The sequence below is a fragment of the Notolepis coatsorum genome (genome assembly GCF_963971535.1).
Source record: "Notolepis coatsorum genome assembly, chromosome: 10".
In the NCBI taxonomy this organism is placed as follows: Eukaryota; Metazoa; Chordata; class Actinopteri; order Aulopiformes; family Paralepididae; genus Notolepis; species Notolepis coatsorum.
The window spans coordinates 95,150,821-95,168,750 of NC_140174.1; the positions used below are offsets into that span (position 1 = coordinate 95,150,821).

General features: G+C 43.8%; 1 protein-coding gene across 1 annotated transcript in view; it reads left to right on the plus strand.

The window, feature by feature from the left end:
* Window positions 1-17,187, plus strand: part of LOC311235641 (uncharacterized protein) — a gene marked incomplete at both ends in the record, with an annotated part of 250,317 nt that extends 233,130 nt beyond the window's left edge. The window contains one exon of the mRNA XM_084323106.1: window positions 16,921-17,187. Within this exon, the coding sequence (XP_084179232.1) occupies window positions 16,921-17,187 (267 nt within the window). The remainder of the gene's footprint in view (window positions 1-16,920) is intronic.
* Between the last annotated feature and the right edge of the window lie 743 nt (window positions 17,188-17,930).

Below are 17,930 nucleotides of genomic sequence, written 5' to 3' on the forward strand. Positions count from 1 at the left end.
GACTATTCCAATAGACAGCTGCTGAATACAGAAAAGACTCCTTCCCCATACACCTCCTGAATCTGACTGGCACAAAGTCAGTTGAGCTGCCCCTAGTTTGGTATGCATGGGTGTCTCTGATTTGGTTGAAGTAGTTGTTAAAGTACACTGGCACTACCCTGTGCACTATTCTGTGAACTAGGCACATCCCTATCTGATTTACTCTGTCTTCCACCTTAAGCCATCTCATGATCTCAAAGTGAGATGGGTCAAGGTGGGTTCGGGCAGGTAGCCTTAGTATTACCCTGATTAGCTTGTTTTGCGATGTCTGTAGTTTTATTTTCTGACTTTTGGGGGCACTGTTGTACCAGGAGCCACACGCATAGTCATAGTGACACTGTATGAGAGCTCCAGCAAGAATCTTCATCGCTGACTGATCTAAAAAATTAGAGATTCTGGCTAGGTATCTAGTCCTGTTATTTATCTTTGTAAGTGCTTGGTGAGCCATGCTTTCCCCTGATAAGCTGTTTTCCAAAATAAATGGACTGTCATTCTGTATTCTACTACTAGGCTTTGACTAATGTCACATTTTGCAAGGTTAACTGTCAAGTTAGCATCACCCAACCGCTTGAACACTTCCGCCAGATGCTCCACATGTTGTGACCAAGAGGAACTGTGGATAACCAGGTCATCCAGGTATGCCTCACAGAACGCTACCCCTGCCAGGACCTTGTTCACTAGCCGCTGAAACGTCGCTGGGGCATTTCGCATGCCAAAGGCCATCACCGTATACTGGCAGAAACTCTCTGGTGTGACAAAAGCGGATATCTCACGTGCTCGCGGAGTAAGCGGAACCTGCCAGTATCCCTTTAGCAAATCCAATTTACTTACAAAGGCTGCTGAACCCACCCGATCGATACAGTCATCCATCCGAGGAAGAGGGTACGAGTCCGGCTTGGTTACTGCATTAACTTTACGGAAGTCAGTACAGAACCGATGAGTGCAGTCTGGCTTGTCAACAAGCAGGCAGGGGGAGCTCCATGCACTAGAACTGGGCTCCGCAATGCCATGTCTCACCATATAGTCTACTTCCTTACTCAAGATCCGTCGTTTTTCCGGATTCACCCTGTAGGCATGTTGCTTAATTGGCCCTGCACTACCAACATCAATGTCATGCTCGAGTACATTAGTACGACTAGGGACATCAGAAAACAAACGTATATGCTGTCTAAGTAGGCGCACAACATCCGTACGCTCAGGAAGTGGCAAGTACGACAGGTGGGAGTCCAAGTCCCCTAGTATCTGAGTGTTTGGCAACCTGCCCTGAGAAATCTCCTTCGACACAGAACAGTCGGCTACAATAGGAGATGCAGAAATCGTTAGAACAGCCACAGGCTTGACCTCTGACTGGTCAATCTGAGCCCTATCATTGTACGCCTTCAACATATTGACGTGACATAATCTACTCTTGCGCCTGCGGTCGGGAGTCTTAATCAAGTAGTCGACCTCACCAACTTTGCGCTCAATTGAGTATGGCCCACTGTATTTAGCCTGTAATGCAGAACCAAGAATAGGCGAGAGAACCAACACCTTGTCTCCCGGTGAGAACACCCTATGTCGGGCCCGCTTATCATACCACACCTTCATTTTTCCTTGGGCTACCTTTAGGTTCTCTTTCGCTAGTTCCCATGCTCTACTAAGCTTAAGCCTGAAGTTACACACATAGTCCAGCAAATTAGTAGAGGAAGGAGTCTGGTCAGCCAACCACTTTTCCTTCAGCAGTTTCAAAGGACCCCTCACTGTGTGGCCGAACACCAGCTCAGCCGGGCTGAATCCAAGAGACTCCTGGGTTACCTCCCTAGCAGCAAATAGAAGCAAAGGGATTCCATCATCCCAGTCTTTTTCAAACTCCATACAATATTCCCGCAGCATTGTTTTGATAGTCTGGTGGAATCTCTCCAGCGCCCCCTGGGACTCTGGATGGTAGGCAGAGGAAGGGCAATGCTGGATAGACAACTGTTGGAGGACCTGAGCAAAGAGACGGGACATGAAATTAGACCCTTGATCTGACTGAATAACTTTCGGTAGGCCAAAAGTCGAAAAAAACCTAACCAGAGCCTTGGATATAGCTGGGGCTGTGATCTTGCGTAGAGGAATGGCTTCAGGGAAACGGGTCGCTGCACACATAATAGTCAAAAGGTACTGGTTCCCTGTCTTAGTTCGAGGGAGGGGACCAACACAGTCAATGAGGATCCGCTCAAAAGGTTCCCCAACAGCAGGGATAGGCTGCAGAGGAGCCTGAGGAATCTTCTGGTTTACCAACAACCTGACACACATGGCACGAGCGGCAATATTGTGCCACATCTGACTTTAAACCAGGCCAACAAAAATGTCTTAGCACACGATCATAAGTTTTCCTGACTCCCATGTGACCAGCAAGATCATGATCATGTGCTAGATGCAGTATATCAGGACGATACACGGCTGGAACAACAATCTGAAACACACTGCCCCAGTCATCCAGACTGGACAGGTTAGGTGGTGTCCACTTTCTCATGAGCACGTCATTGCTAACAAAATATCCTTGAGACGTATCTATCATTGCATCCTCTGAAACCTCCTCTTCAAAGAGGGACGACAAGGAGACATCCTTGTTCTGCTCTAGTACTAGCTGCTCATGAGACGGTATCACCTTACCAAAACCCTCATCAGGGCCACTTTTCAACTCAACAAAGAACATGTCACTAAGTGTCATATCACAATCTGAGATACCAACATCATGGGTGTCACATTTGACCTTTGACATTGCGCGTGTTACAGCACACACAGGGAACACTCCTGGATGTTTCTGTGCCAGCTCATCAGGAACCTCAGAAACTACAGGGATGGGAATTACAACTGGAGTAGCCAGTACTTTGCCAACGGCCAAATCATTCCCTAGAATGAAGGACACACCTTTTATGGGAATGTGAGAGCACACTCCTACAACAACATTGCCTGATACTAGGGGAGAGTTTAGCGAGACCTCATGCAAAGGGGTATTCAAAAAGCCTCCTCCAAAGCCCTGAACAATGGCACCGGAATGCAACGAAGAATTTTCCGAAAATGGCAAAATCCCATCCAGAATGAGAGACTGAAAAGCTCCTGTATCTCTCCATATTGTAATAGCCTGCTTTGACCCTAGTGCACCAGCCATGGAAACAAATCCATTCATCATAAATGTTGAGGAGCCCTCTAGCTCCCTGTCCGCACCTTTGATACTTCGCACACCACCCTTTAATGCCGGCATAGGTGTCCTGCCTATGGTTTCTACCAGAGCCACAGTTTTTAAATTTTTCTGCTTAAGCACAGGGCACCCAGCAACGATATGACCAGGCTCCTTACAGTAAAAACATATAACGCCCTCTGGGAATGCACTAGCAGAACCACCTTGCCTAGGAGTCGAAGTAAACCGACCAGCAGACACGGGTGCCGGGAAACGGCTCCCCTGAAAAGGACGCCTACCCCTGGACTCAACACGGCCCTCCTCTACAAAGACAGATTTGTGTGTCAACACAAACTCATCAGCCAAGACAGCAGCGTCGCCTATCTTCAATACCTTACGCTCATTTAGATGCGTGGAAACGGTATCAGGAACACATCTTTTAAATTCCTCTAGGAGAATCAACTGCCTAAGCTGCTCCCTTGACTCTGCTTTCTGAGAGGTGCACCACCTGTCAAACAGGTTCTCCTTCTCTTATCCAAATTCAACATACGAGTGTCCCTCTGACCTGCGATAGCCTCTAAAACGCTGACGATAGGCCTCGGGGACCAACTCATAAGCCCTCAATATGGAAGCCTTAACAAGCTCATAGTCAGCACTTTGGTCAAGGGACAGAGCAGTATACGCTTCTTGTGGCTTACAAACAAGAACACACTGCAGCAACAGCGTCCAGGCCGTATCAGGCCACTTCAATGTGGTTGCCACCCGTTCAAAAAGGGGAAAATACTTATCCACATCTTTCTCAAAAAAAGGAGGCACCATCCTAATATTTTTGCCTACATCAAAACCGAAACGCGACTCTGAAGGCAGAGCACCCGCCTGCAAGGCAGCATGCTTATACTCAAGCTCCTTCTGCGCACGCTCGCGCTCATGCTCACGCTCCTCTCTCCTCTCTCTCTCCTTAAGCTCACTCTCCTTCTGCGCACGCTCGTGCTCCAGCAACATTTGTCTCTCCTTAAGCTCCCTCTCCTTCTGCGCACGCTCGTGCTCCAGCAACATTCTCCTCTCCTCTTGCTGTAGCTGTTTTTCCTTAAACTCTAACTCTCTAAGCCTCCACTCACCCTCCGCCACCCCAGATAGTAGCGGAGACACGTCAGACAAAGGAGGCTCCTCCACCCTCGCCGCAAGCACCTGCTCCCTAACGAGCAAAGCCCTCAAAGCACCCAAGGCGGTTGGTTTCAAACGCTTCTTACTGGCAGTAAGATCCACCTTGTAGTGCACAGCAAGCTCCAGAAGCTGTTCCTTGGAAAACCTTTCCAACACCTCATCAGAAGGGTGATCAACAAAATCCTTTATGGAAGCCATCCCTACTGCACCAGCGCCACAACCTGCTCACTTTAGAGTCGCCAAAAACACCCTAGCATACACACAATTTACCTGAGAACCACTGAAGAACCACGAAGAACCACTGAAGAACCACTAAATAGCCACTAAAGAACCACTGAAGAACCACCAAAGAACCACTGAAGAAACACTAAAGAACCACTGAAGACCGCTGAAGCACCGCTGAATGCACCTTTCTAGTTTGCGATTTCTTTTTAAAAACAACCACCCTGAAATAAATAGATGTGTCATACGCGCAGGAGGTCAGGTGCTAACAGGTAGGCTATCCAAACACTCAAAACAAAATAAATAAATACAACAAACAAATTCAAACAGGTGCCCCTTATAACCTGATATGACTACTTACAGCTTCTACATCTAAACTGCAGTCAAAACGGCCCACCACATGTCTACCCTAAAAAAAACTACATCAGGCCCTACCACACTACCTGTATTTTCTGGCCCCTATCCTACCTACCCTTAAGCTAAGCCCTGTAGACCTAACCCTCTTCAACCACACCTGCTACCAGCCAAAGATCATATTGACCATCCACCCGTCAAGTATATGGTATGGTACAAGACAAGTAGATGGTACTAATCACTTCTATGACTGCCCCAGGAGTAAGTGGTGCACAGGAAGCTAACAAACAACCAGAAAATAATGTCCCTACCTACATGTGGTGTCCACTAAACTATATATTTTAACAGCAATAAGTCACATCAAATTACAAACAAATAAGGGCATACTCACCTGTTTGATGATCGGCTCAAGCCCCCACGTTACACAACATGTAACGAACACCACCCACACTATAGCACCACGACACACCATGCAAAAAAAAAAAAAAAAAACACCAAACAAATTCTAGGGGTATTTGTTTCCAAATTCACTCCCGGACGAGCCCCCAACTGTTACGACCCTGGCTCAAAGGGACGCAACCTATGTGCAAACTGACACCAAAAACCCGTGTTTAACCCAAAAGACTACTCTAACAATGAAATACTGGAACAAACGAAAGAACAAAGAATGGGAGAACGTGACAAGTCTCTGTTTCCACACACTCCTCTAGCCACAGTCAGGCTGCATGTGTGACTCAGAGACTGGCTTTAAGCTGCCAGGCATGTTTCCAATCAGCAGCAATCAGCTAATTAGCAGCCATCACCTGCCTGCAGTGACACAGGAGTAATCAAGCTCATGGTACATAACATATGGTAACTCAGTTACATAGAGCATTGTATATATGTATATACTGAAAATTTTTGTCTACGTACTTGACTTCTATTTTATACTTTTATACTTGCTATACTTATTTTATTATCTATTTTTGCCTAGCACAGTCTCTGGAGCGAAACAGAAAGAAGCATTTTGTATAAAAGTATTCTGAACTTCTGTATGACAACTAATAAAGAAACTTGAAACTTGAAACTTGTTCTAGAGTACGAAGTAGGATTCGAGTTGGTGTCGCTTTAGCATTCAGTTGCTTCCTTAAAGCTTCAGTACAGAAGGTTCCAGTGCTTCCTGGATCAAGGAAAGCGTAAGTTTGAAGTACCTGATTAGAACTTGACTTGCACAGGAACAATTGACAGTTTTTGTTGGTCACCGGCCCCAGTATGGATAGGCCTTTTCATGGTCTAATGCACTGCCCACTGACGTGCTATCGGTGCTTGGACTAGTTTGACTAGTAAGTCACACATTTTTTACAGTCCTTACTCATGTGACCCTGAGTCACACAACCGAAACATAAACCATTTCCTTTAAAGAACTCAACTTTGTCTTTGTGTATTTTCTTATCCAATTTCTTGCACAGGTCTGTGCTGTGGTTTTCTTTGCAGAAGAAACATGTTTTCTGTTGCACGGCTGCAGAGCTGCTTGTGCTTGACTGTGACTTTGGTTCTGAGGATTCTGTTACTGTGGCAAAACTGCTCTTATAATTGCCTTTAGTGTATGATGAAACTGGTACGTATTTCAAATGACTATTTCGGGGAGAAGGGATTGTCCTCTTGTCTTTCGGTTTTGTGTCTTGTATTTCTCCAAAGAGGGGATCAATGGCAATGTTTGCTTGCCTTTCAATGAAATTTACAAGTTGTGGGAACTTAGCTCTTCTGTGTGTACGCTCATAGTAACCATATGCTACTGTCCTCCACCTCTCTGTGCTTGAATGGCAGTTTTGATAAGACAGATTTCAAGTGTGTAGGATTGTTCATGTCTTGCAGAATTTCATTATTGCTCATAGCATTGCAGCATGTTCTCAAGAAGAGTGAGTATTTGTGTAAGGCTTTACCATCTTCCGATCGGATTGCATCCCTATTCAGAATTTGTTCCTGATAGGCAGCAGCAATGAGAACCTCATTCCCAAAATGTTTGCGTAGCAGCCGTTTTGCTTTCACATAGCCTTTTTGGGAATCCATGTGAAGGCAGCTTCTCACAATTGCCTTTGGTTCTCCATCTGTAAACTGTTCAAGAAAGAGCAGTCGATCTCTGTTGTTACTTGTCCTGCTTTCTACACAATGTTCAAATGTACTAATGAAAGAGACATAACTTAATGGATCACCTTTAAAAACAGGAATCTCTCTAGAAGGCAAGAGTGAGAACCTCTGTTCTTGAATTAACATTTCTGTGATTTCATTTTGTTTTCTCAAAATGTCCATCATGGCTCTGCCTGGTTGAACATTAACCTGAGCACCATCTTGCAAGCCACGGTTTGGGTTAGGCTGTTGAGGTTGTTGGTGAGCAACAGGCATTCGTGACCTTGTAGGCTGCTGAGCCATTTGTTTCTGTGACTGCCGTAATTGGCCACTAGGGGCATGTTGAGACCTTCGTCTCAGTGGTGGATGGGAAGCTGCTCCTTCAAATTCATCATCATCATCATCATCATCATCATCATCATCATCATCATCATCATCCCTTTCAGCCTCATCCTCTTCATAGTCATCATCTTCCTCTTCATCATCCAATCCATAATTAACCTTCTGGCTGTCCACTGGTAAGGATTGCATTGAGGCAAAATATTCCTTGATGTGGATTAAGGGGTTAACATCAAACTTGGTGTCTACATGTTTAGTAACATCCAGTACTTTTAACCTGGCCTCAGCAGCTGAAATGTCCACTTCCATTTCAAATGCTTCCCTTTTTGCTTTGAGCTGTGCCTCCTGCAATTCAAATGCTTGTCTTTGCTTGAGATAAGCAGAACGTGTGGCTAGAGCGGCCCTTTCGGCCTCTAACTGTCTTAATGCTGCGGTGCTTGAAGTGGATGTCATGCCAACTGAAATATTGCCAAATGATTTCACACTATGTGCTGGTGTCACTTCTGGTGCCACTCCTGGTGCCACTTCTGGTGGCTTTTGTGCCATAGCTGCAGGGGCATTATTTATCCATTCTAAAACATTATCATGAAATTCACATATGATTTTGAACTTCGGCATGTACAGTACCACTGATCTTGTTCTTCTGAAGCTTCCTCTTCTGATAATAGCTGCTGTACTGATTTGTGAAGTGATTTGAAGTCATTTGTTTTAGAATTAAATTCATTGTATTCTTGCTTAACCAATTCAACATTACTGTCATCAACCATAAGTGCTTGTAACACATTTCTTTTGCTTGTGAGTTGTCCACGTTTAGCTTTTCTTGCATTACATAGCTTTGCATAATTAGCCTCAAGTGCCCGTTGTGTGGGTTTCACTTGTCTCTTTCCCTCAACCACAGGCAAATAAAAAAAATTATCAGAAGTGTGAACGGCGGTAACTTCAGTCACAATCACAGCTTCAGGATGGCCTAATTCCTCTTTATCATGTCCAGACATCGTTAAGCAGCATTTATTGTCCAAATCCAAATTTATAACGATGCACAGGGTTTATTTGATGACGACATATATTCATTCAAATCCACTTTAAATGCGCGATTTTCGCGTTCATTTATCCATATGATATCGCACAATGCATTATCTTCAATAGCATCACACATCCATTAGATACTTTTGATCCATCCAATTCCATTTTAAATGCGCGTTTCTCGTGTTCCTTTATCAAATTATATTGTACATTCCATTGTTTTCAATAGCGTGACACATCCATTAGATCCATCCAATTCCATTTGAAATGCGCGTCTTTCGCATTCATTTATCCAATTATATCGCACATTCCATTGTTTTCAATAGGGTGACACATCCATTAGATCCATCCAATTCCATTAATTGTGTCCGTATCAGAGAGATTTTCAACTTGAATGTAGGGCCAATTTTCCTATCTAAGCCAGGATACGTCTTTAACGCGCTCACACCACTTTGACTTGGGCTGTCTTGTTACTCACTGTTTGATGTTGTTGATGGTTGCGTCTTGATGGGTTCGAACCGGTTGAGTTTTATGGAAGGAGTTGTGTAAACGTTTCAAATAATAATGGGGCAAACAACGAAACAAAACAGGCTCCAGACTTGAACTAAAAGGTTTCAAAACAAACAGGCGCAGCAAAAGGGGTTCAAATAAACTCAAAATGATTCTAAACAAAGTATTTCTTTCAGTCTTTCATTCAATCTGCGCTGTGTGTGTGTGTAGCGAGCGAGCGGTTGAAAATCTGTTTCTCGTCTGGCGTGCCTCTACACAGCTGGGCCCTAATTAATAGAGGACCATGGTGCCATTTTTCGAGGCGACCAGTGGCGGCGCCATTTAGTCAAAAACTATTAAATCAAATGAAATGGATCTTACAGCAATATTATGTTTTGTGATAATGTATCGATTCTCAAAAACACAAAAATGTGTATTAACCCTCAGGGACATGCGTGGGCGTCTGTGATCTCGGCGTATGTGATCTCGGCAGACATTGCTGTCTTTCAGAGGCTGTAGAGCGAAGGAATGAGACAACCTAAGCCTAATACCAACCATGACATGCTAACTTAATGGGAAGGGGGCTAAATAATCTAAATCTAGGCTAAATTAATGAAAACCTATGACACTGGACTTGAAGAAGTCTTTATTTGTAGCACACATTGCTACATTGTCATGCAGCGAACACACACATGCGGGATGGGCGACACATAGGACACACACACCTGCATTTCTTTTCTTAATTTCCTCTCTGTGTTTGTCCTGTCCTGTCGTCCTTTCCCCCCAAGGGCAGCCGGGAGCAGACATGGGCTGCCGCGTGGGGCCGCGCCCGGGGGACCGATCCAAGTGCTCCTGTCACTGACGGCGTTAGCAATCTGTTCGGCATGATTTTCCATATCTCTCTTTTTCTGGAGGGGGGAGAACCCTTGTGAGCACGGGGGGAGAACATGCAAACTCCACACAGAAAGCCCCTGGGAGATACCCCACCTGTGTACCTGGCAACCCGGCAACCTGGTCCCCAAGCGGGAATCGAACCCAGGACCTTGCTGTGAGGCAACGTGTGTTAACCACTGCACCACCGTTGTGAGGGGGGGAAATGGCATGGCCATTTTAACCCTTTCACTACCACACTACAGAAGGTTTTCACTACCTAGTGTGGTAGTGAAAGGGTTAACCTTCTGTAGTGTGGTAATAAACGGATTAACCTTCTGTAGTGTGGTAGTGAAAGGGTTAAAAGGGGTCCTTAGACCTCTCACCTCAAGATATCGAGTGGAGACGGGTCCTATGGGGCGCCCGCAAGTCTTCCCTGTTCCCTGTACAGACATTATATGCTAATGTTGTGCGGTTTTGGGCATAAACCATGCCGCTTTTTGCATGCAGTACAAATCTGTACCCTCTGTGCAGCGCTCCTCTCAGCAGGGGTTAGAACGAGTTAGAAGGATATCTGTGCCAGGCTGACTCAAGCCAATGAAGGATGCCACCTTGGTGATGTCAGAGGAGGGCATCATGACACCACTTCATCACAATTCATATCGCCTACAGTATTGCAATATACTGCAGCATGGGGGAGGGGGGTACAGGTATGGGCAGGGTAATAGTAGAAAGACAGAAATATAGGCAATCAAATTGTATCTGAATATAAAATTATGTGGGGGGGTGATAACAGAACTCAACTTAGGGCGACAATAATGTGGTCAAGAGGCATGGTTTCTATCTTGTGCCTGAACTGGCGTGGCTTCTTTTATTCACATGTAAGCAGCAGTAGTACAACTATTCTCTCTCTGAGAGACATTGGGGGAGAGAACGAAAGGGGTGGATACCTTTCCTTTTATAGTTGCCATAAGGTAGGGTACCTGGGTGGCTCCGCCTAGAGCGCCCTCTGGTGGGAGCAGATATATATATACAACTAGACCATCACTGGTGGAGACAATCACATACTGTATGCAGGTAAACAGTTACCAGTGTAAACAGTCATATTGCACAGTTAGACAGTTACTAACAATCCTATACAGAGCCTCTGATCTCAACAGGGGGGACAGTGTAAACAATATAATTAACTCTGAGTCTACTCTGAATATAAAAATATGAGATGCAGCTTTCAGTTTTATTATATGTTACAATAAATATAGGCAATAAATCATTTGTATCTGAATTAGGGATGTCCGATATTATCGGCCGACCGATATTATCGGCCGATATCGGCAGTAAAATGTGATATCGGAAAATATCGGTATCGGTTTAAAAAAAGAAAAAAACAATAACAATATTTGTTATATATATATCCAGTGAAATGATTAGTTACCTGAAATTATTCCGTTTTTTGGGGTGGGAAACCCTGCATATATCGGTATCGGTTGATATCGGTATCGGAAATTAAGAGTTGGACAATATCGGAATATCGGTATCGGTAAAATATCGAGCATCCCTAATCTGAATATATACATTGAGTAAGAGTAAAAAGTAAACGGTATACACAAGGTGCAGTATACACAAGGTACCCTAACTGGCACGATACAGCACCAGATTATTGCCAATAATACACAGCCCTAATAACAACGAACTTAAAATGTTTTGCTGAGGACCCAAGGGAGTACTGTGTCAAGTGTGAAGTCGATCGGATGAGTGGTTCTCGAGGACGCTGCAAGCAGCCATACCTGGAGCCGAGCAATTGGCCCGTTCCGAATGGGCACACACTCCGCACGGCACTGCTCTCGTGAGGCAAAAGGGGGGAAATTATCTTGAAAGACTCTATAGCTAATTTATAATCCAATGATTTGTTCGCACACAAACGCTAGAATGGCCTAAACAAAACGAAATTAAATCAGTCCTTAGTCTCCTGTATTTGATCTAGAAGCAAGTGCCTCGCATTTATTATTATTATTATTATTATTATTATTATTATTATTATTATTATTATTATTATTATTATTATTATTATTATTATTATTATTATTATTATTCATTTACAATAGCCTTCAGATCAAGGTCTGTTTTTCGATGCTGAGGACTGAAGGATCCACAGTGTCTTGTTTTGAGACACGGTGCTTCTGAGATAGTCGTTGACTATTTTAAGTTTTCAGAATGATCTCTGGGCAGAGGCCACTGTAACAGATGGGGCTAGAAAGAGTTTCAGTGCTATAGCAATGTCGGAAGAACGGAAGAATAAAAGGAGTTTGAGATAGAGCAAGATCCTTAACTGAGCCCCCCTCTCCTGCATTCCCAGCCTCAGTGCATTACAGAAAGATGGTAGCAATCTGAGGACAAGTCTGCTGTATACTGGGCAGCCAGTAAATTTGAGATGTAAATAGATCATCATCTTTAGCTGACAACAGTCCGTTAGGTCTCACAATTGGAAAGTGCTTCATTATTTCATTCAGTTGTGTCATTGTTGCCACGTCACCGCATAGAATATACCTTGAAATCGCACCCCTACGCAGAGAGTTAAACGACGCTCCACCTAGGTCCCACAGCAGGCTGTGACGTACAGTACAGGCATTAGAGGGGCAGCTTGAAATGTCCCTCTGCATTCTGAAAGCCACTGATCCTCACAAAGCTCCTCCGAGTGCTTTTTCGTGCGCCCCAAGGAGGCGTCATTGTCCCATGAAGCTGCTGGTGTCTGTCTGTACCGTGGTCTTGAGCTCTTCAAATTCACTTCTGAGCTCGGTCAGTGTGCCCATGGCGCTTCCCAACCAGCTTGATCGCTCTATCCGTGACGTTTCCTCAACAAGCTTGATCGCTCTGCCTTCCCAACAAGCGTGTTGCCTGAAGCACGTCCACTTCTTTCATCTGGAGAGCTTTAGATCTGTCTCCAGTAATCCTTCTTTGTTAGTGTTTGTGGTTGTTCCTAATAGGAAGATTCAGGTTGCTGTTGTAGCTAATTTATGATCTTGCCATGCTCACTGTAGTTTACATAACCTTTGTGTCAATGGTCCCTAACCTGATGAAGGTTAAAATAGATAATATCGATGGCTGAAACGCAAAACGCAAAAAAGATTTAACTTTTTTGAGAAAACAAAAAAAAGATTCTTGCAGAATGCTATTTTATTAAGGATACCCAGTACAATACACTGTTTTTTGCTTTTGGAAAATATCTTGCAGACAGACTAAATAGGTGCAGATAGGAGGTTTCTCATCATCCAAAGTGAAATCAGAACATCTGAAATTTTGCAGATAGGAGGTTTTGCATTTCGCCATGGAAATAGATATATCTACCTATTTATATTATATATATATATAATTAAATACATTAAGTTACGCATAGTTAAAGCTGTGGTTTCCATCCTGCCAACTGCTGTTGTGTATATAGAAAAGGGTCTATTTGCTCAACCACGCAGCCAGCGCCTCCAGCTCCCACTGAGGTGTTTGCCTCTCCTTATTTAACTTCATTAAGTTAAAGAGAACCTGTCTTGACTGTAGTCTGCGCTTAGAACTCCCAGATACAGACCCCCCCCCCTGCTGAGCTAATTTGCATTTGCAGCCTTCTGAGCATTGTTCTTCATGAAAACCATGCTAAGTTCAGTAGCCGAGAGTGCCTTCAAGTAGACAACGGAGGTGAGCTGAGGTGTCCCTGGGAGGAATGGAACATTTTGTAAGCCATGATCTCCTACTTGAGAATGTGGATAGTAGAAGCACTGTGAAATTGACCTCTTCTGGCAACATGTCTCTGAAAACCCTCACTGCATCAAAACAGCTTAGAGTAAATCCGATAGGAATCCAATAAAAAATTATGCACAGCAGCTTTTTCTTTCATGTTCTTTTTTCTTTTTTTAAATAATTTTTACAATAGATATACTACCACAAGTCATATTAGTGTTCTGTGATCGAGCTATAAGTGACTTCCTCAGTGCAGTCATAGATGGAATCATAATTAATTAATTCGGTGTGATATTACAACAGCAAATTTGATTGTACTGTTTCATTGAAAAAGGAGATGAGCTTGATTGATTGATTGATTCGTTGGCACGTGTATTGATTGATTGATTGATTGGTTGTTTGGCATATTTATTGATTGATTGGTTACTTGCTTCATTGAATGATTGATTGATTGATTGATTGATTGATTGATTGATTGGTTGGTTCATTGATTGATACATTTCTATCCAGAATTAGTTTGACCATAGAAGTGTGGGTTATATCCAGATGCATTCTTGAAGAGTTTTGAATTGTAGTTTTCTGGAAACTTCTTAACCCAATGTAAGTCAGAATATACTATAGGTCTGATTTACAATAGAGAGCATCCTGATTGGCAATATCACCTCCTGGTTTGGGAATAGCACTGCACAAGACCATAGCAGACTACAGAGAGTGGCCCGTTCAGCCGAACGCACAATTGGAGGGGGGCTTCCCACTCTCCAGAACATTTACAACAAGCGGTGCATGGGTAAGGCTAAGAGAATTATCAAAGACTCCAGCCACCCAAACAACTGCCTCTTTGAACTGCTGTGGTCAGGCAAGCGATACCGGAGTCTCATGGCAAGCACAGAAAGACTCAGAAGAAGCTTCTATCCCCAGGCCATCAGGATGCTCAACGAACAATAACACTATGTAACAACCATCAAATGCACTCACAGCACACACATCCACACACACACACTCACTTTAAACAAACAACTCACTGCAGCACCCACTTTACACACTTTAGAACACCTAAACACACTTTATATTTATTGGTAAAGAATTTGCACTACAACCCATACCTCATTACACCTTACTGTAAATTGTACCTAAATTGTACCTCATCCCATTTCTGTTTTGCACTATATAGTATTATTGTATATTATATTAGTATATTGTATAGTATATTGTATGGTAACTCAGTTACTTCTACTCTGTATTGAACATTGTACATATGTACATACTGAACACTTGTGTCTACGTACGTGACTTCTATTTTTTACTTGCTATACTTATTTTATTTTATACTTATCTATTTTTGTCTAGCACAGTCTCTGGAGCGTAACAGAAAGAAGCATTTTGTATAAAAGTATTCTGTACTTCTGTATGACAACTAATAAAGAAACTTGATTTACTTACTTTTTACAGCCATAAAATACAGCACGTACAATTTCTCAAACTCACATGTATGTTTGATTGAATTGATTGAAAACTTTATTAACAGATTGCAGAATGGGTACAGTACAGTACAGCTCAATACATACAATTGTTAAGGGGATGCAGACCAGAGAAAGACTTTCGTCTTGTTTACATCAGGGTCCCCCATTTTCAATTCATCATAACATATAGACATACATGACATACAGATAGACAGTACTGCTACATCTATACATTTATGACATACCAGATTTGAAAATACAGTACTGTTTGTGATACAAAAAGAGTCCAGAAAAGAGAGTACATATACATTTGACGTAGAAACTGTACATTGGAGGAGGTTGGGTAGGTGGGGGTGGGGGGGACTGTACATTGGAGGTGGGGGGGGGGGGGGGGTTGGGTAGGAGGGGTGGGTGGGTGGGGGACACTGTACAACTGTACAAGCAAAACTGTACATTAGAATATTGACAAAACCATACTTGGTCATTTACTGTACATTGGAGGGGGTTGTGTTAGGACATTTACAGGGGCCAGTTTCGAATTGCAGTCTCCCGTAGGTGTTCTTTGAGAGTGGTTTTGAAAGTGGGTAGTGATTCACATTCCTTTACAGCTTTGGGTAGGGCGTTCCACATTGATGTGGCATAATTGCGAAACGTGTTTAGTCCCTTGTTTGAGCCGAATCTGGGTTTAACATGATTTGTGGAGCTCCCTTTGGTGTTGTGATTGTGGTATTCACTGACCTTTGGGAAGTATTTTGACATGTACATGGGTACCTTGGTCGTGTAGTGTATCTTGTAGACCAGGCCCATTGCAAGTTGCTGTACTCTGTTGTCTACTCTAAGCCATCCTAGGTTGTCAAAGTGGGCAGGGGTGAGGTGGATTCTAGGAGTAAGGTCAAGCAGTAGTCTGACCTGTTTGTTTTGAGATGTTTGTAATTTAGTTTTTAGTGCCTTTGAGGTGCTTTGGTACCATGAGGTGCAAGCATAGTCGTAGTACCCTTGAATGAGTGCTCCTGCCAGAGTCTTCAGGGTATTCTTGTTTACCAGTTAGGAGATCCGGTACAAGAATCGAGTTCGTTGGTTGACTTTTTTTTATTACATTGGTTACCATTTTGTCACAGGAAAGATTTGCCTCTAGGATGGAACCCAGGTAGGTAATTTCTTCTTTCCTTGTGACAATATTGTCACCCACTGTAACTGAGAAGCCCTCGGTCTTGCTGAGTTTGTTATTTGAACCGAAGAGAATGGACTCTGTTTTGCCCATGTGTAATGATAGTTTGTTATCAGCGAGCCATATGCAGATTTTGCCTAGTTCTGAGCTGAGTTTTTTTTTTGTCATCTAGTATTCGTCCTTGTATGAATAGCTCAGTCAACCAACTAGACTAGAGGATGAAACACTGTCTGTGGTGAGGAAACTATAGAGAGATGATATATAATAATAATAATAATAATAATAATAATAATAATAATAATAATAATAATAATAATAATAATAATAATGGAAACGGATGTATCCATGTGAGTGTGTGCGTTTTCAGATGCACAAGTGTGCTCATATTTTGCGATTGAGCATCAATGGACATTGAGATATTAGCATCAGGCACAGATGCAGCTTTACCCTAATTAACTGACATACTTCAGAGCACTGTGTAGCACATAAAACCGAGAGGAGCCTTTGAATCAGCAAAGTGCTTGTAATGTAATAAGCACTCTCTCTACTAAATGGAGCCTTGACTTCATTTTGAAGAGGGCAGCGGATATGTATGGACTCTTGCTTTAAGGTCTTCATCTTGCATATGAATCAGTTTTAGCTGTTAGTAGGTGTGTCTTGTGGGTCATGCTCTGTACCATTACTGCACGTTTCATTTGCTTCTTCTTTTTCTTTCTGGAATCTTCTTGGATATGTTGAATGTGCAAACAGACCCTTTTGGACTGACTTGCAGGCCTGCACCTGATTTTCTTTCTTTCTCTTTGTTTCGTTTCCCCCAGATACCCCAGCAGCTGAGCGCTCTGACGTTGTACAGGTATGAGCAGTCGGTTCTGGACTTCTGCCAGGCCCACCTGTCACTGCACCTCAACGCGTGCACAGAGCCACCCCAGCTGGCCCCGGGGGGCCCGGGGCCCTCAGCCTACCACAGCCCACAGCCGGGCCTTTTAGCCGGCCTCCCGTCCGATCCCCCTCCTGCTCCCTCCTCCGACGAGCCGCGCCCACAGCCAGGCCTGAGCAGTGTGCCTCTGTCTCCATCGCTGCAGTGACAAGGGGGACTGAGGAGGACCGGGTACCGCTGGAGAGACATTTGATCCGCACTGTAGCAGCTTGGACCCCGGGGCCAGGTTAATGAAAACCAGAGGGTTTCTCTGTGTGGAACAAGAGGGGAGCAGCTGAACGGATCGGTGAGCCGGTGTCCCGTACCGACCCCTCCACGACCCCTCGATGACCCCTTTTAGCGAAATACGTCTAATTACAATATTACTTTCCATTGGCCACTAAAGCGGTTCTTTGCCTCTCTCGTGGAAGTAATAAGGATAATAATGTAATGATTAATTCCTCTTATTGGGGGCGCGTTACCTCAACTTCTCGCCGTTCTGGCGCCTCTCCTGCGCCAGGTAACGTAATAAAAAAAAGGCCGAAATTCAATGAACAGAGAGCGGGTGGCGGGGGGGGGGGGACAGCACGGCGGGCCGCAGGAGTAATGGGGTTGCCCGACAAATTAAAGATCAACCGAGCTAAAATGTTTCGCGGCATCGTTTTCCAATCACGTCGGCAGTCAGAGGTCTCTGGAAGCGTTTTTCCCTGTGAAGAAATGAGCCGCTCAAATTAAATCACCCAGGATGAGAGGAAAACGTTCGAGGTATATAATGAGCAGAACAATCAGACGTAGACAGCCCATGCGCTCCTCAAAGCGGCGGGTACAAATACGTCTTGACTTTTCAATTCCCTTAACGATCTCCGATTGTCGACGATCACGTTGCGATTCGTCAACGCAGAGTAAGTAAAT